This window comes from Centruroides sculpturatus, unplaced genomic scaffold, assembly GCF_000671375.1.
Source record: "Centruroides sculpturatus isolate CEXI.00-Female unplaced genomic scaffold, Cexi_2.0 scaffold305, whole genome shotgun sequence".
NCBI lineage: Eukaryota > Metazoa > Arthropoda > Arachnida > Scorpiones > Buthidae > Centruroides > Centruroides sculpturatus.
Genome location: NW_019384644.1, coordinates 238,195 through 255,917, shown reverse-complemented (window position 1 = coordinate 255,917; position 17,723 = coordinate 238,195). Strand labels below are relative to the sequence as shown.

At 27.4% G+C, this 17,723-nt stretch overlaps 5 protein-coding genes across 5 annotated transcripts in view; all 5 read right to left on the bottom strand.

Moving 5' to 3' along the window:
- Window positions 1-17,723, bottom strand: part of LOC111626149 (titin-like) — a 99,074-nt gene that overhangs the window by 55,242 nt on the left and 26,109 nt on the right. The window contains exons 16-42 of the mRNA XM_023369449.1: window positions 14,963-15,250; window positions 14,544-14,660; window positions 14,305-14,472; window positions 13,425-13,721; window positions 13,212-13,328; window positions 12,929-13,108; window positions 11,885-11,983; window positions 11,669-11,785; window positions 11,351-11,470; window positions 10,499-10,780; window positions 10,285-10,401; window positions 9,232-9,513; window positions 9,041-9,157; window positions 6,286-6,573; window positions 5,867-5,983; window positions 5,628-5,795; window positions 4,739-5,020; window positions 4,528-4,644; window positions 4,274-4,453; window positions 3,015-3,131; window positions 2,694-2,813; window positions 1,836-2,117; window positions 1,622-1,738; window positions 1,431-1,511; window positions 524-805; window positions 297-413; window positions 12-176 (exon numbers count right to left, since the gene is read on the bottom strand). Coding sequence (XP_023225217.1) covers window positions 12-176; window positions 297-413; window positions 524-805; window positions 1,431-1,511; window positions 1,622-1,738; window positions 1,836-2,117; window positions 2,694-2,813; window positions 3,015-3,131; window positions 4,274-4,453; window positions 4,528-4,644; window positions 4,739-5,020; window positions 5,628-5,795; window positions 5,867-5,983; window positions 6,286-6,573; window positions 9,041-9,157; window positions 9,232-9,513; window positions 10,285-10,401; window positions 10,499-10,780; window positions 11,351-11,470; window positions 11,669-11,785; window positions 11,885-11,983; window positions 12,929-13,108; window positions 13,212-13,328; window positions 13,425-13,721; window positions 14,305-14,472; window positions 14,544-14,660; window positions 14,963-15,250 — 4,734 coding nt within the window. The remainder of the gene's footprint in view (window positions 1-11; window positions 177-296; window positions 414-523; window positions 806-1,430; window positions 1,512-1,621; window positions 1,739-1,835; window positions 2,118-2,693; window positions 2,814-3,014; window positions 3,132-4,273; window positions 4,454-4,527; window positions 4,645-4,738; window positions 5,021-5,627; window positions 5,796-5,866; window positions 5,984-6,285; window positions 6,574-9,040; window positions 9,158-9,231; window positions 9,514-10,284; window positions 10,402-10,498; window positions 10,781-11,350; window positions 11,471-11,668; window positions 11,786-11,884; window positions 11,984-12,928; window positions 13,109-13,211; window positions 13,329-13,424; window positions 13,722-14,304; window positions 14,473-14,543; window positions 14,661-14,962; window positions 15,251-17,723) is intronic.
- LOC111626120 (Down syndrome cell adhesion molecule-like protein 1 homolog) lies at window positions 279-1,247 on the bottom strand. Its single transcript, XM_023369407.1, has 3 exons — window positions 928-1,247; window positions 524-805; window positions 279-413 (listed from the first exon to the last, which is right to left on the bottom strand). Exons 1-3 carry the CDS (start codon window positions 989-991, stop codon window positions 286-288), a joined length of 474 nt encoding a protein of 157 aa, XP_023225175.1. The 5' UTR covers window positions 992-1,247; the 3' UTR covers window positions 279-285.
- LOC111626124 (Down syndrome cell adhesion molecule-like protein 1 homolog) lies at window positions 9,052-9,991 on the bottom strand. Its single transcript, XM_023369413.1, has 2 exons — window positions 9,619-9,991; window positions 9,052-9,513 (listed from the first exon to the last, which is right to left on the bottom strand). The coding sequence occupies exons 1-2, from the start codon at window positions 9,683-9,685 to the stop codon at window positions 9,218-9,220; spliced, it is 363 nt and encodes a 120-aa protein (XP_023225181.1). The 5' UTR covers window positions 9,686-9,991; the 3' UTR covers window positions 9,052-9,217.
- On the bottom strand, window positions 10,652-12,783 carry LOC111626094 (Down syndrome cell adhesion molecule-like protein Dscam2). Its single transcript, XM_023369379.1, has 4 exons — window positions 12,385-12,783; window positions 11,885-12,166; window positions 11,669-11,785; window positions 10,652-11,518 (listed from the first exon to the last, which is right to left on the bottom strand). The coding sequence occupies exons 1-4, from the start codon at window positions 12,479-12,481 to the stop codon at window positions 11,310-11,312; spliced, it is 705 nt and encodes a 234-aa protein (XP_023225147.1). The 5' UTR covers window positions 12,482-12,783; the 3' UTR covers window positions 10,652-11,309.
- Window positions 13,978-15,824, bottom strand: LOC111626103 (Down syndrome cell adhesion molecule-like protein 1 homolog). Its single transcript, XM_023369390.1, has 4 exons — window positions 15,627-15,824; window positions 14,963-15,250; window positions 14,544-14,660; window positions 13,978-14,472 (listed from the first exon to the last, which is right to left on the bottom strand). Exons 1-4 carry the CDS (start codon window positions 15,694-15,696, stop codon window positions 14,294-14,296), a joined length of 654 nt encoding a protein of 217 aa, XP_023225158.1. The 5' UTR covers window positions 15,697-15,824; the 3' UTR covers window positions 13,978-14,293.

Genomic DNA, 17,723 nt, shown 5'->3' with positions numbered 1-17,723 from the left:
ATAATCGATACCTTTAACAGTAACAGTAATTGCCTTTCTGATTTCTCCTAAATTATTTTTGGCTAAACATTCATAAATTCCTCCGTCTTCTTTCTTTACATGAATTAAAAGCAAAGTACTATTCATGATGAATTTATGGTCCATTACTAAATTCTCTTTTTCACCAAAAGAATTTTCTAAGATACAAAAATAATTTAAATTTGAGTAATTTAAATTCTTCAAATAAAAACGTGTTGAATTTTTATACCTTGTTTGNATATTAACTTGAAAAATATGTAAGTTGTCTCAAATATCACCTTTAATATTCCAAGTTATAGAAGGTTTAGGGTATCCAGACGCTTGACATTCGATGGTCACATTGGTATCAACAACAACTTCTACATTTTTAGGTTCTTTTTCCCAACTTGGAGATACTATAAATGTAAATTTTATTAAATATTTTATATATTTTGATAGCGACATAAATCTTTACAAATAGAATTATCATTTTATTAATAAATTGAAACACAAAATATACGCTTACTTGGAACAATCAATGTCGCTGTATGACTTGCAGTGCCGACTGCATTTGATACGATACATGTATAATTTCCCGCATTTTCTGAACTTACAGAATCGATAGATATTACTGATATATGATTAGCAGTTATGATTTTAATTACAGAATTTTCTGATATATCTTCCTGATCCTTTTTCCAGTTAAAAACAAAGGGTTGATCCCCAGATGTAGCAGTACACATTGCACTTATTCTGTTACCAACTTTTATAGTCTGCGGAAAATTGAATGGTGCAATAACAGGTAAATCTGTCAATAACAAACAGCTCTTTAGAATATCGAAAATTGCTGTTAAAACACTTAAAGTTCTAATAATGAATTGGCTTTGCAGAAAAATTTTGCAATTAAATTGTTAATAAAAGTAAGCTTACCTTGACAAAGAGCGAAAAGCAGAAATAAACTGACAAAAACAACACTCGTTAGTAAAAGTGTCATCTCTCTCGATTTCAAAGGTACAGGTTTACTTCGTTGTGTACTTTCAATATTGGTAAATGTTTTATTTTAAGATCATCCACATATATGTTGAGAAATATAAGTAGGGAGTTGCGAGTAGAATCACAGCAAGTAGTAAGATACACTGAATAGCATAATACGCGAAGCCATGCTTAGGATATATGCGCCACTCAACGGTAAAATGTGAAAGATAAAATATATTAAACTAAATATATTACAAAGTAAATACATACTTAATACAAATACAATACAATACATAATAAATACAAATAATAAATAAATAAAAATTAAACTATAATATAAATTTAATAACATTTTGATGAAATTGTATTTAATCTAATTGCAATTTAAACAATTAAAATATGTTAAAAGTAAAACAATCATACGTGTAAAACATTTTAATTTATTAACGCTTTTTTACCTTTTACAATAACAGTTATTGTCTTTTGAAGAGTAGTACCAAGAATATTTATTGCTGTACATTCGTAAATACCTTCATCTTCTTTTGTAATCGAGAAAAATTTTAATTCTCCATTATCTGATTTTCTGAAACTTTTTTCATTCGAACTGTCGNATAAAATTTCAATAATAATATAAAGATAATAGTTTTACCTTTCCGACTCCAAGATAAATTTGGTATGGGAAAACCATGCGCTTGGCATTGAATGGTTATATTGTTACCTACCACAATATCTGTATTTTTTGGTTCTAAAATCCATGTAGGAGACACTTTAAAAACAAATCGCATAAAATAAATAACATTTTAAAATAATGAAGTAAGTATTAGAAAAAGCCAATTTACTGATTTTAAAATATTAATCCTTACTTGGAATTTCTAAGACTGCATTATGCCTAGTTGTGCCAAATTCGTTACTAACTATGCATGAATAGTTTCCTGAGCTTTCGACAGTTATGGGATCGATTCTTAAAACTGATTCAACAGCGTGAATATGAATAGTAATATGTTTGTCTTCTTTAATAGTTCTACTTTCCTTCTCCCACCAAATTTTGAATGGCTTTGAGCCTGAAATCACTGCACATATAACACTAACTCTTCCACCAATTTTTAAATTAGATGGAAAATTAAAAGGATTAATTCCTGGAGGTTCTGTAAAGTTATGTTAAAGATGTAATTTGAATCAATATTATAACAGATTTAAATTTAGACTATTTGTGTTTTATAAAATTCGATGAAACATAATCTTACCTTGGCTTTTGACAGTAATCCAGAAAATATGATAGAAAAGCAGAACAAAAACTGTAGATGATATCATTTTCACTTGATAACACAGTTCCTAAAGTTCTGTATTAGTCGAAATCCAAATACAAAGGATAACTTTCGTTTAGAATTGCATATAACAATACATATCCTTCAGGAAATTACAAGAGAATGAAGAATGTACTGTACAACTACCATTACGATCATAGCAAAATAGCTTAGCGCCACAGCGTGGAGAAAATATTTACTAGAGAAAGTACAAAACTTGGAAAAATATATTTTGAATTAAATTTACTCATTATATACGATTTCGATCAAAACGGTTGAAAAGATTTATTGTTTCACACATCAAAATGTTCATGTTTTGAAATTTCATTTATTTAAACGTAATTGTCTGTATATATACATTACTAATTATCGACAATTAACAATTTTTATTATGAAAGATCAATTTACTTTTCTCACCTTTAACGGTAATAGTGATAATTTTCTTCAGTTCTCCAATTCCGTTTCTCGCAGAACATTCCATTATTCCTTCTTGTTCTTTCTGTATATTTGTTATAATCAAATTTCCTTCGACAGTAACTTTATAAAACTTTGAATTTTGCATTTCAAAAGAATTATCATGGTTTTCTATAAATTACAATTTTCATTTTTCATTAATACTGAAGTTAATATATTTTTAAATATAATAGATTTCTCATTATGTGTAATCTTACAAAAATGTAATGGTTACAAATTGAAGTATAAATTTATCATATTTTTATTGTGAAAAGTCCATGTTACCTTTATTTGTCCATGTTACAGTAGGAGGAGGATAACCATATGCTTGACAAGCTACGGTTACATTGTTCCCGATAATACTTTCTATATTTTGAGGTTCCTGTTTCCAGATAGGCGGTACTAAATCAATTAAAATTTAATAAGTTTTTACTTCTAAATTCATAAATTTCATTTAGCGGATTTATAATGTAATCAATTCTACAACTGACCTGGTACTTCCAAATTTGCTGTGTAAGATGTCGTACCGAACTTATTCGATACGATACAAGAATAATTTCCAGAGCTATTACTATTTATAGGATTAATTGATAATAGAGAATGTTCGGGATGTGTAAATATTTCTATATTTTCTTTTTCTGTGATAATTACATTATTTTTCATCCATTGAAAAGTTAAAGGTTTCTTTCCTGATGTTATAGAACAAATAATGTTCACTCTATCACCATTTTTCAACTTTTCTGAAAAGTGGAATGGGTGAATCTGAGGTGCATCTGAAAAATGGTGATAATTTGAAAATTTTGTTCATTTACAAAATACTAAATGTATTAAAATGAATAAAGTAAAATCTTTAAGTGAATTTTTATAAATAATTAAATTCATTTATAATAAAATATTATTTACGAAAAATTATTATTATTTCGTGACTATCTCGTTTGCTTAATCGTATTAATTTTTTATTATAAGTGTAATAGCAAGTTTCTTACCTTGGCTGTAACTCCTCTGACACAAATAACAAATGATCATAATGTGCAGCAGTGTCATATTAAGAGCTGATCTATAACACGAAATACTACTATGTACTTCAGTGATCGGCTGTAAACATGTATATATATATATATATATATTCGAATCCCTGACTCAATTCAACTGAAATACTAGAAATGCTATTAAAAACTATATAAATTTTTACATACACAGCGATCAAAAGTATATGCTGTAATAGAGAAAGCTTTTACTAGCTCGAGTGCGCCACATAACGATAAAAACATGTACTAGGACAAAACACAATGTTTTTAAACAACATGATCTTCAGTAAAATATTTTCTAATTTATTTAATGTAAGATTCAAAAAGTATATTTTTGAAAATATTTTTGAAATTTCTAATGACTTATTTCTATGAACATTATTTTATATATATAAGTTAATACAAAATATATAAAATATAAATTTCCAGTTTAAATATAATATGGGATCATTACAAATTAATTACTTTTAGCAGTTTCGTAATTTTAAGTTTCTGATTTAATTAAGAGAATCTTACCCTTAACTGATAGTGTAACAGATTTTTTTAATTCCTTTCCAATTCCGTTTTTTGCAATGCACTCTAAAATTCCTTCATCTTCTTTTTGAATATTTGTAATTATTAAAGTTCCATCTAAGGTAATCTGATAATTTTCTTTCAAAGTCTCCATACTTTTATCCAAATGATGAAACAAAGTTTCTTTAAATCGACAAAATAATTTTTAAAATATCCAAGATGAAATAATTTTGTAGAATAAAATTTAAAAAGTTTACCCTTTTTTCGCCATTGTATAGTAGGTAATGGGAAACCATAGGCTTGGCATCGAATCGTTATATTATTACCAATAACGCTCTCAGTATCGTGTGGTTCTTGTTTCCATTCAGGTGGTGCTTTTTATATATAATTTGCATATTAAAATTAGATTTATTGCTGTAGACTTTAACTGCAAACTTTTTAAAGTGTTTCAATGCTAAAACTACTTACCTGATACGATTAATATTGCACTATAACTTGTTGTTCCTACTAAATTTGAAACTATACAAGTGTAATTTCCGTTGTTTTGATCAGTTATTGAATCAATGGCTAAAACCGTGAGATCAGTGTGGAAAAGAATTTCTATGTTTTTACCATCAAGTAAGATATCTGCATCTTTCTTCCACTGAAATGTTAATGGTCTTGTACCAGAACTGACAGAACAAGTAACACTTACGCGGTCACCCATTTTTAAGTCTTGAGGAAAAGAAAACGGACGAATTTTGGGAGAAACTGTAAATAGAATTAGAATTATTCTTAATTTTTAATATAATTTGTTTCTGTGTTCATCACTAAGTTAAGATGTTTCTATTTCAATCATATTTCAAAAATCAAATTTTTGAAATAAATAGTTGTTATAATTGGTTTTAGTATTTTAGTTTAGTAAATTCATATTTAAGTTATTTGTACAAAATAGAATCTTATGTAAACTCACCTTGGTTAGAAATGAAGCCGACCAAACAAAATAATCCAAGGCAACAAATCCATGAACTGTACTCTGCCATATCTTATGTTCAGTTTTCTTTGTCTTATATAGACATGAAATACACTTAACAGACACTTACATTTAAAGTAATTTCTTATCCATTTACCTATATCATTCAGTAAATATAATTTTTATGTACATTTCAATGATATTTTAATATAGCAGAAAGAGCACCGACCACGAAATATATGTTTTTACGCTATCCAATTCTTAACTATACAACGCCACATATCGGATAATAAATGAACTATATTTCAATTATTAAATGAAATTTAAAGCATAACAGAATTAACATTTATAACAAGATTGAATTAATATTTTGAGATTTAATTAAAATTACGTGCTATATCATACCTTTAATTATTAAACTAACTGCTTTCTTCAAACCTATTCCTATGCCATTTTTTGCTGAACATTCATAAATTCCTCCGTCTTCTTTCTTTACATGAATTAAAAGCAAAGTACTATTCATGATGAATTTATGGTCCATTACTAAATTCTCTTTTTCACCAAAAGAATTTTCTAAGATACAAAAATAATTTAAATTTGAGTAATTTAAATTCTTCAAATAAAAACGTGTTGAATTTTTATACCTTGTTTGATCCATGAAATAGTTGGAACAGGAAATCCATTTGCTTCACAATGTAAACTGGCATTTTGTCCAACCACGACATCGAGAGAATTTGGTTCGATTTTCCAAGATGGAGATACTGAAAGGTTTCTATTATTTTTGTTATAGTAACAATAATTTCTTATGCTTAGCCAAAATTAATGGTCGCGCAATATAGTTTTTCATTTATGATTAATGTAATAAATTAATTACAAAGTTCAAAAAGTTGTGATTCTCTTTACTTATCATATATTTAAAAAGTTAAAAATGCATATGTAATTTATCATTAGATTTAATTCAGATGGTACTCGTATATGTAAATCAAGAAAATTTTGATTGGATTAATAATAATTTCTTAAAACTTATTAATTAAATATATTTTAAAATTTTTTTTATATTTACCTGGCACTTCTAATACAGCTGTGTGAAAAGTAGTTCCAAAATTGTTACTTACAAAGCAAGTGTAGTTTCCTACACTATTTTCATTAATAGAATGTATAGTAATTACTGACACATCGGAATGACTATGAATTTTTATATTCTTAGTTTCAAACATTTCTTCTCCATCTTTTATCCAATGAAACGTTAGCGGTTGTTGCCCGGAACTAACTGAACAGAGAATACTGACTTTATCTCCAATTTTGAGATCACGAGGAAGAGAGAATGGTCTGATTATAGGCATGTCACCATCTGAAAATGATAGAAACGTATTTTGGAATTCAATATTCTAGTATGGTTTTCAATTTATATATGCTATTTATTTTATCAATTTAGTAAAGCTATCATTTACTAAATTTTAGATTCAAGTACAGAAATGTTCATTTTAATTTCAAAATAATAATTCTTGTGTTAATAAATTGTTATATTAATTCAAAAATGTCTAACTTATTAAACACTTATGATGATGTATATAGCCTACTGATCTTAACAATGAAAACAAGTAGCAAATAGCAAAATCAGAATGCAGATTATATACATACAGTATAATGTAAATCCAGTTTCGTACAAGAAAATGTTATATTTTAATTAAGAATACTAAATAATAATAAAGCTATAATTAGTTTACCTTGTTTATCAGCAACTGAGATCATCATGGATAATAAAGATGTACAGCAGGCGATAATGTAATATATCATTTTTCTAATTAAATGTTGTTCTATAAGATTTATAATGAAAAACTACTAAATGAAGTCAAAAGCTATTCCGATAGGAATTACGCTGGATAAATCACAATAAAGTCAAAAATATTTCACACACTTCGCGAGCCTTCCCCACCTCTGCCCAGTAAATGCACTAATGGCAAGTTCATGTGCGTTTGCAGCGCCTCATGATGGAAATTTTTGAAAATAAATTCCAAATTAACGAGTATATTTTGAAGTATATTTCTAAAATAAAATTATTAGCTTACTATGGTATTATACAAAATGATTTATATAGAATTCTATTGCGAAAGTATAAGTAGTTTCATAATAAATATTTAATTATTATTTACTATGGTTCTTTTTGGAAATTATAAATTCAAATTTATAGTTAAAGCCATAATAATATTTCTTAAATGCGCAATGTTTTTACAATGTAAATAAATTCTGTACAAAGTCAAATGTTTTTCGGCATTGTACTGTACCTACATGAAGTGTTGTATAATTAAAAATCTATGTATAGGGTATTTTATTACTTCTTAAGATAATAAATTAATACAGTACGTGTAAGCAAATTAACGACAATAGCTTTGAGGTAAGTGTAACTTAAGGTAACGTCATAAGTTACACTTACCTCAAAGAATAAATTTATATGCTGCTTGATATGCATTATCACACTTACCTTACTTTAATGTAACGTAAATAACTTTCTTAAATTATTTTCTGAATATGTAAGACATATTTTCTATAATTTAAGAAAAGTTAAAAAATTAATGAAAAAACAATATTCCATACTTTATTCAAGAAACTTAAGAGAAAAAGCTATAATAAATATTAATGTTTTTGATTAGAATTGTATTGCATTTGCACTTTTTATTACATACATCTTATATCTTTTCAACATAGCTACTATAATTTTTACGGTATCTTTATCGCTGTTCATAATTTCTTAGTCATTAGAAAATTTTTCAGTTACCACAAATTGATATTTTAACATTTTGTATTTTGCTTTTTTTTCCTGTGTAACCACACTATATAATTTGTTACAAAAACATTTTCAGGTAGAAAACACCGATCGTTTTCCGATATCACTGACGGGTAATATGATGATATCAATTGTTTATTCACTTTGCATATTTACAGGATCTGCGAGAAGTCAAATAAGACTTTGGCTCCATTCTCCTTCGAAAGCTATAAAAACGTACAAATGAAATCGATGAACGAAATAAAACCAAATTTTATTACCACTTAATCAAAAGAAACTATAATTTATATCACCATCACATCATTTTTCAAAAGACAAAATATTTCAAACATAGATCAAACGGCCTTGCTGTTTCCGTTCTGTCTGGGCCTACATATTCACAGACTAATTTTCTTTGTATAATGTAATAATAATATCATATAATTCGTATAATAATTCGATGCTATATTTTGGTTTTCTTCATAATTATACAATTCGATCGCAAAGTCCCTCCGAAGTGGTCACGCCCAAGTGGCTCGGCAGAGTGGTGAGATCATAGGGCGTATTCAAAATTTCAGCGCGCAGACAGCACCTCTGTTCAAAATCTCAGATAGCTTCTGGTTGCTGCCAGCGTGTTTCCAGCAAACTGAAAGCGTCTTTTTCGGTGCTCCATACACCGGCAAACAAAAGCCTCATGGTGGCTGCCATGAGGCTCGTAAGAGCTCTATTTTGCGTTGACAGTTTTGAATTTAATTTATTTATTGATGAATACACCTTCGATTAGTACATTAACAGAATATTTTAATATACTAGTATATTTACGTAATACATCACATAATTTTTTTAGTTGCTAATTAAAATGTAATCTTAGAATTTATTTATTTATTTAAAACTCCTAGGGAAATTTTAAAAATCTTTATCCCTATTTTTCTTTTCGAAATACAGTAGAACCTCCATTATCCGGATTTTCGATTATCCGGATTGTTCAAAATAAACAAAAATTTTACGAATTTGCTGATTTGCNAATCATTAAATTTAATTATTAAAACCTTACATTTTTTAGTCCATTCCATTTTTGGTGTTGGAAAGCCATTTGCTTCACATTTTATAGTTACATTATCATCTTTAACAATTTCGATATCTTTTGGTTCAATTTTCCACGTTGGCGGTACTTAAGTGAATAAAGAAACAATGTCATAATTTATATTAGCTATTTATATCTAACTAATCTTTAAATTAACTTACTTGGAACTTCTAATCTTGTCATGTAGCTATTTGAACCATATTTATTTGAAACTGTGCAAGTATAGTTTCCGATATTTTCTTCTTTAATAGATTTTATTGATACTGCTGATAAATCTGAATGTGTAAGCACTGCTACGTTTGTATTTTCGTTAATATCGATATGATCTTTTTTCCATTGAAATTTTAATGGTCGGCTGCCAGAGGTTACAGAACATGTTACGCTTCCTATATCTCCAATTTTTAAATTGGGAGGAAAGGAAAATGGAGCAATTTTAGGAATATCTATAAAAAATGAATTATCATTAACTTTTATATTAATATTTCTTTGATAAATCGAAACATTTAAGAATATAAAATAGAATTAATGATAATTGAAAGTTATTTTACCTTGATTCTTCACTATGCCGACTATGCACAAAGTAGATATTGTTATCCAATAGATGTTAAAAGCCATTTATGTTGTAATTTGTAATTGATTTTGCGAAAAGATGACAAGGAAAGGTAAAACTCCAAAAGCAATTCAAACTGCAACTCGTAAAATGCAAAAGAACACAGCATAGATATACAATGAGTAAAGACACTTTTCTACAGCATTATACACTAAACGCCACACAGCGCCAAAAAGTAGAAGTATCAACAAAACACTATTCATAACCATTTATAAATTTTTCGACATGATACATCATTTTAAACTGAATCAATTTTAATTATTAATATTGATAATAAATCATAATTAATAATTATTTAGTTATTGATAGGTTTATGTCATCTAAATTATTTCCATATATTTAATCCGTTCCCTTACCTCTAACTATAACATTAATTGTTTTTCTCAAAATGGGTCCAACTCCATTTTTGGCAGTGCATTCATATTCACCTTCATCATCCTTTTTTGCATTAATTATTAATAAATTTCCATCTTTATTATTTTTATACAGATCTTTTTCATCATTCGTTTCTTGAATATTAAAAGGATTTTTAAATTGATTATATTTTTAAAATGTATGATATGGAAATAAAATTTCAATAATAATATAAAGATAATAGTTTTACCTTTCCGACTCCAAGATAAATTTGGTATGGGAAAACCATGCGCTTGGCATTGAATGGTTATATTGTTACCTACCACAATATCTGTATTTTTTGGTTCTAAAATCCATGTAGGAGACACTTTAAAAACAAATCGCATAAAATAAATAACATTTTAAAATAATGAAGTAAGTATTAGAAAAAGCCAATTTACTGATTTTAAAATATTAATCCTTACTTGGAATTTCTAAGACTGCATTATGCCTAGTTGTGCCAAATTCGTTACTAACTATGCATGAATAGTTTCCTGAGCTTTCGACAGTTATGGGATCGATTCTTAAAACTGATTCAACAGCGTGAATATGAATAGTAATATGTTTGTCTTCTTTAATAGTTCTACTTTCCTTCTCCCACCAAATTTTGAATGGCTTTGAGCCTGAAATCACTGCACATATAACACTAACTCTTCCACCAATTTTTAAATTAGATGGAAAATTAAAAGGATTAATTCCTGGAGGTTCTGTAAAGTTATGTTAAAGATGTAATTTGAATCAATATTATAACAGATTTAAATTTAGACTATTTGTGTTTTATAAAATTCGATGAAACATAATCTTACCTTGGCTTTTGACAGTAATCCAGAAAATATGATAGAAAAGCAGAACAAAAACTGTAGATGATATCATTTTCACTTGATAACACAGTTCCTAAAGTTCTGTATTAGTCGAAATCCAAATACAAAGGATAACTTTCGTTTAGAATTGCATATAACAATACATATCCTTCAGGAAATTACAAGAGAATGAAGAATGCACAACTACCATTACGATCATAGCAAAATAGCTTAGCGCCACAGCGTGGAGAAAATATTTACTAGAGAAAGTACAAAACTTCGAAAAAATAATTTTTGAATTAATATTATTCTTTGTGTACGATTCCGATCAAAACGGTTGAAAATACTTATTGTTTCACACATCAGAATGTCCACTTTTTGAAATTTCATTTATTTAAACTTAATTGCCTCTATATACATTACTAATTATCGACAATTAACAATTTTTATTATGAAACATCAATTTACTTTTCTCACCTTTAACGGTAATAGTGATAATTTTCTTCAGTTCTCCAATTCCGTTTCTCGCAGAACATTCCATTATTCCTTCTTGTTCTTTCTGTATATTTGTTATAATCAAATTTCCTTCGACAGTAACTTTATAAAACTTTGAATTTTCCATTTCAAAAGAATTAACATGGTTTTCTATAAATTACAAAATTTATTTTTGATAAATATTACAGTTAATATTTTTAAAATATAGTGGATTTATTATATGTAATTGTACTAAATATATAACAGTTTTAAATTGAAATGTAAATTTATTTTATTTTTATTGTTAGAAGTCCATGTTACCTTTATTTGTCCATGTTACAGTAGGAGGAGGATAACCATTTGCTTGACAAGCTATGGTTACATTGTTACCGATAATACTTTCTATATTTTGAGGTTCCTGTTTCCAGATAGGCGGTACTAAATTAATTAAAATTTATTAAATTTTTATTTCTAAATCTATAAATATAGTTAAGCGGATTAATTTTATATAATATAATCAATTCCACATTCACTAACCTGGTACTTCTAAAATGGCTGTGTAAGATGTCGTACCGAATTTATTCGATACAACACAAGAATAATTTCCAGAGCTATTACTGTTTATAGGATTAATTGCTAATACAGAATGCTCAGGATGTGTAAATATTTCTATATTTTCTTTTTCTGTAATAATTATATTATTTTTCATCCATTGAAAATTTAAAGGTTTCTTTCCTGATGTTATAGAACAAATAATGTTTACTCTATCACCATTTTTCAACTTTTCAGAAAAGTGGAATGGGTGAATCTGAGGAGCATCTGAAAAACGACGAATTTTTAAAAAAATTTTTAAATTACGAAATGTTAAAGTTACTGAAATTAGCAAATTAAAATTTTGAAATAAATTTTTATAAATATTTTACTATAAAAAATGTAAGTATTTTATACGGATCGTTTTTCTTTATTATGAATGTTTCTTATCCCATTTGCTTAATCGCGTTATTTTTATATTTTAAATATAAGAGCAAGTTTCTTACCTTGGCTGTAACTCTGTTGACACAAATAACAAATAATTATCAAATGCAGCAGTGCCATATTAAGAACTGGTCTATAACACGAAATATTACTATTCATATTAGTGATCGGTTGAAAACTTATATACAAGTATATCCGAATCCTTAGCTCACTTCAACTGAAATACTAGAAATACCATTAAAAATTAGGTAAACTTTAACATACACAGCAGTCAAAAGTATATGCTGTAATAGAGAAAGCTTTTTACTAGCTCGAGTGCGCCACATAACGATTAAAACATGTACTAGAGCAAAATACAATGTATTTAAGACATCATGATATTCAGACAAATATTTTCTAATTTATTTAATGTAAGACTCGAAAAAATATATTTTCAATGTAGTTTTTTAAATTTCTAACGAAACATTTATTTCTATGAATTTATTTCATATAAATATATAAAAGATAAATTCCCAACAAATACAAATACAGGATAATTAAAAATTATTGAAATACTTTTAGCAATTTTTAAATTTTGAGTTTTGGATTTTATTATGTGAATCTTACCCTTAACTGATAGTGTAACAGACTTTTTTAATTCCTTTCCAATTCCGTTTTTAGCAACACACTCTAAAATGCCTTCATCTTCTTTTTGAATATTTGTAATTATTAAAGTTCCATCTGAAGTAATCAGATAATTTTCTTTCAGCGATCCTACCCTTTTATCCGAGTGATGAAACGGATTTTCTTTAAATCGATAAAATAATTTTAAAAATGCCCAAAATAAAGTAAATTTTATTGTCATTTCTATCAATAAAATAATATTTATTGAATATAATAAAATGTGTACCTCTTCTTTGCCATTGTATGGTAGGCAATGGGAAGCCATAGGCTTGACATCGAATTGTTATATTAGAACCAATAACGCTCTCAGTATCGTGTGGTTCTTGTTTCCATTCAGGTGGAGCTATTTATGAATAATTTTAACATTATTAAAATTAGATTTATTGTTATAAATTTTACTGCAAACATTATTAAATATTTTACTTTTAAAATGACTTACCAGATACGGTTAATATTGTACTATAACTTGTTGTTCCTGCTAAATTTGAAACTATGCAAGTGTAATTCCCATTGTTCTGATCTGTTATTGAATCAATGGCTAAAACTGAAAGATCAGTATGAAAATGAATTTCTGTATTTTTACCCTCGACTAGAGTGTCCGTATCTTTCTTCCATTGAAATGTTAATGGTCTTGTACCAGAACTGGCAGAGCATATAACACTTACACGGTCACCCATTTTTAAATCTTGAGGAAAAGCAAACGGGCGAATTTTGGGAGACACTGTGCAAACATAATAAAATTAATTTTTAATTTTTAAATATAATTTGTTGTTTTGTTCATCATTAAGTTAAGGCGATTCTATTTTAATCGTAACATTGATTTTTGAAATAAAAAAGTTATTCTAATAATTTTGAATATTTTAGTTTACTAAATTAAGATTTAAGTCAACAATGACATAAAAGAATATAATATGTAAACTCACCTTGGTTTGAAATGGAACCAACCAAGCAAAATAAGCCAAGGCAACAAATCCACATACTGTAGTCTGCCATATCTTATATTCAGTGTCCTTTGTCTTATACAGTCATGAAATTCATGTCACTAATACTTACATATAAAATGACCACTTATTCATATACTATATCATTTGGTATATATATCTTTCACGAACATTTTAATGATGCTTTAACATAAGAGAAAGTGCACCGAGCACGAAATATACACTATCCAATCTTTAACAATACAACGCCACATATCGGATAATAAATGAACTATATTTCAATTATTAAATGAAATTTAAAGCATAACAGAATTAACATTTATAACAAGATTGAATTAATATTTTGAGATTTAATTAAAATTACGTGCTATATCATACCTTTAATTATTAAACTAACTGCTTTCTTCAAACCTATTCCTATGCCATTTTTTGCTGAACATTCATAAATTCCTCCGTCTTCTTTCTTTACATGAATTAAAAGCAAAGTACTATTCATGATGAATTTATGGTCCATTACTAAATTCTCTTTTTCACCAAAAGAATTTTCTAAGATACAAAAATAATTTAAATTTGAGTAATTTAAATTCTTCAAATAAAAACGTGTTGAATTTTTATACCTTGTTTGATCCATGAAATAGTTGGAACAGGAAATCCATTTGCTTCACAATGTAAACTGGCATTTTGTCCAACCACGACATCGAGAGAATTTGGTTCGATTTTCCAAGATGGAGATACTGAAAGGTTTCTATTATTTTTGTTATAGTAACAATAATTTCTTATGCTTAGCCAAAATTAATGGTCGCGCAATATAGTTTTTCATTTATGATTAATGTAATAAATTAATTACAAAGTTCAAAAAGTTGTGATTCTCTTTACTTATCATATATTTAAAAAGTTAAAAATGCATATGTAATTTATCATTAGATTTAATTCAGATGGTACTCGTATATGTAAATCAAGAAAATTTTGATTGGATTAATAATAATTTCTTAAAACTTATTAATTAAATATATTTTAAAATTTTTTTTATATTTACCTGGCACTTCTAATACAGCTGTGTGAAAAGTAGTTCCAAAATTGTTACTTACAAAGCAAGTGTAGTTTCCTACACTATTTTCATTAATAGAATGTATAGTAATTACTGACACATCGGAATGACTATGAATTTTTATATTCTTAGTTTCAAACATTTCTTCTCCATCTTTTATCCAATGAAACGTTAGCGGTTGTTGCCCGGAACTAACTGAACAGAGAATACTGACTTTATCTCCAATTTTGAGATCACGAGGAAGAGAGAATGGTCTGATTATAGGCATGTCACCATCTGAAAATGATAGAAACGTATTTTGGAATTCAATATTCTAGTATGGTTTTCAATTTATATATGCTATTTATTTTATCAATTTAGTAAAGCTATCATTTACTAAATTTTAGATTCAAGTACAGAAATGTTCATTTTAATTTCAAAATAATAATTCTTGTGTTAATAAATTGTTATATTAATTCAAAAATGTCTAACTTATTAAACACTTATGATGATGTATATAGCCTACTGATCTTAACAATGAAAACAAGTAGCAAATAGCAAAATCAGAATGCAGATTATATACATACAGTATAATGTAAATCCAGTTTCGTACAAGAAAATGTTATATTTTAATTAAGAATACTAAATAATAATAAAGCTATAATTAGTTTACCTTGTTTATCAGCAACTGAGATCATCATGGATAATAAAGATGTACAGCAGGCGATAATGTAATATATCATTTTTCTAATTAAATGTTGTTCTATAAGATTTATAATGAAAAACTACTAAATGAAGTCAAAAGCTATTCCGATAGGAATTACGCTGGATAAATCACAATAAAGTCAAAAATATTTCACACACTTCGCGAGCCTTCCCCACCTCTGCCCAGTAAATGCACTAATGGCAAGTTCATGTGCGTTTGCAGCGCCTCATGATGGAAATTTTTGAAAATAAATTCCAAATTAACGAGTATATTTTGAAGTATATTTCTAAAATAAAGTTATTAGCTTACTATGGTATTATACAAAATGATTTATATAGAATTCTATTGCGAAAGTATAAGTAGTTTCATAATAAATATTTAATTATTATTTACTATGGTTCTTTTTGGAAATTATAAATTCAAATTTATAGTTAAAGCCATAATAATATTTCTTAAATGCGCAATGTTTTTACAATGTAAATAAATTCTGTACAAAGTCAAATGTTTTTCGGCATTGTACTGTACCTACATGAAGTGTTGTATAATTAAAAATCTATGTATAGGGTATTTTATTACTTCTTAAGATAATAAATTAATACAGTACGTGTAAGCAAATTAACGACAATAGCTTTGAGGTAAGTGTAACTTAAGGTAACGTCATAAGTTACACTTACCTCAAAGAATAAATTTATATGCTGCTTGATATGCATTATCACACTTACCTTACTTTAATGTAACGTAAATAACTTTCTTAAATTATTTTCTGAATATGTAAGACATATTTTCTATAATTGAAGAAAAGTTAAAAAATTAATGAAAAAACAATATTCCATACTTTATTCAAGAAACTTAAGAGAAAAAGCTATAATAAATATTAATGTTTTTGATTAGAATTGTATTGCATTTGCACTTTTTATTACATACATCTTATATCTTTTCAACATAGCTACTATAATTTTTACGGTATCTTTATCGCTGTTCATAATTTCTTAGTCATTAGAAAATTTTTCAGTTACCACAAATTGATATTTTAACATTTTGTATTTTGCTTTTTTTTCCTGTGTAACCACACTATATAATTTGTTACAAAAACATTTTCAGGTAGAAAACACCGATCGTTTTCCGATATCACTGACGGGTAATATGATGATATCAATTGTTTATTCACTTTGCATATTTACAGGATCTGCGAGAAGTCAAATAAGACTTTGCTCCATTCTCCTTCGAAAGCTATAAAAACGTACAAATGAAATCGATGAACGAAATAAAACCAAATTTTATTACCACTTAATCAAAAGAAACTATAATTTATATCACCATCACATCATTTTTCAAAAGACAAAATATTTCAAACTTAGATCAAACGGCCTTGCTGTTTCCGTTCTGTCTGGGCCTACATATTCACAGACTAATTTTCTTTGTATAATGTAATAATAATATCATATAATTCGTATAATAATTCGATGCTATATTTTGGTTTTCTTCATAATTATACAATTCGATCGCAAAGTCCCTCCGAAGTGGTCACGCCCAAGTGGCTCGGCAGAGTGGTGAGATCATAGGGCGTATTCAAAATTTCAGCGCGCAGACAGCACCTCTGTTCAAAATCTCAGATAGCTTCTGGTTGCTGCCAGCGTGTTTCCAGCAAACTGAAAGCGTCTTTTTCGGTGCTCCATACACCGGCAAACAAAAGCCTCATGGTGGCTGCCATGAGGCTCGTAAGAGCTCTATTTTGCGTTGACAGTTTTGAATTTAATTTATTTATTGATGAATACACCTTCGATTAGTACATTAACAGAATATTTTAATATACTAGTATATTTACGTAATACATCACATAATTTTTTTAGTTGCTAATTAAAATGTAATCTTAGAATTTATTTATTTATTTAAAACTCCTAGGGAAATTTTAAAAATCTTTATCCCTATTTTTCTTTTCGAAATACAGTAGAACCTCCATTATCCGGATTTTCGATTATCCGGATTGTTCAAAATAAACAAAAATTTTACGAATTTGCTGATTTGCACTTGGCGAATTACGACACTGTTTATGTACGTGATGGA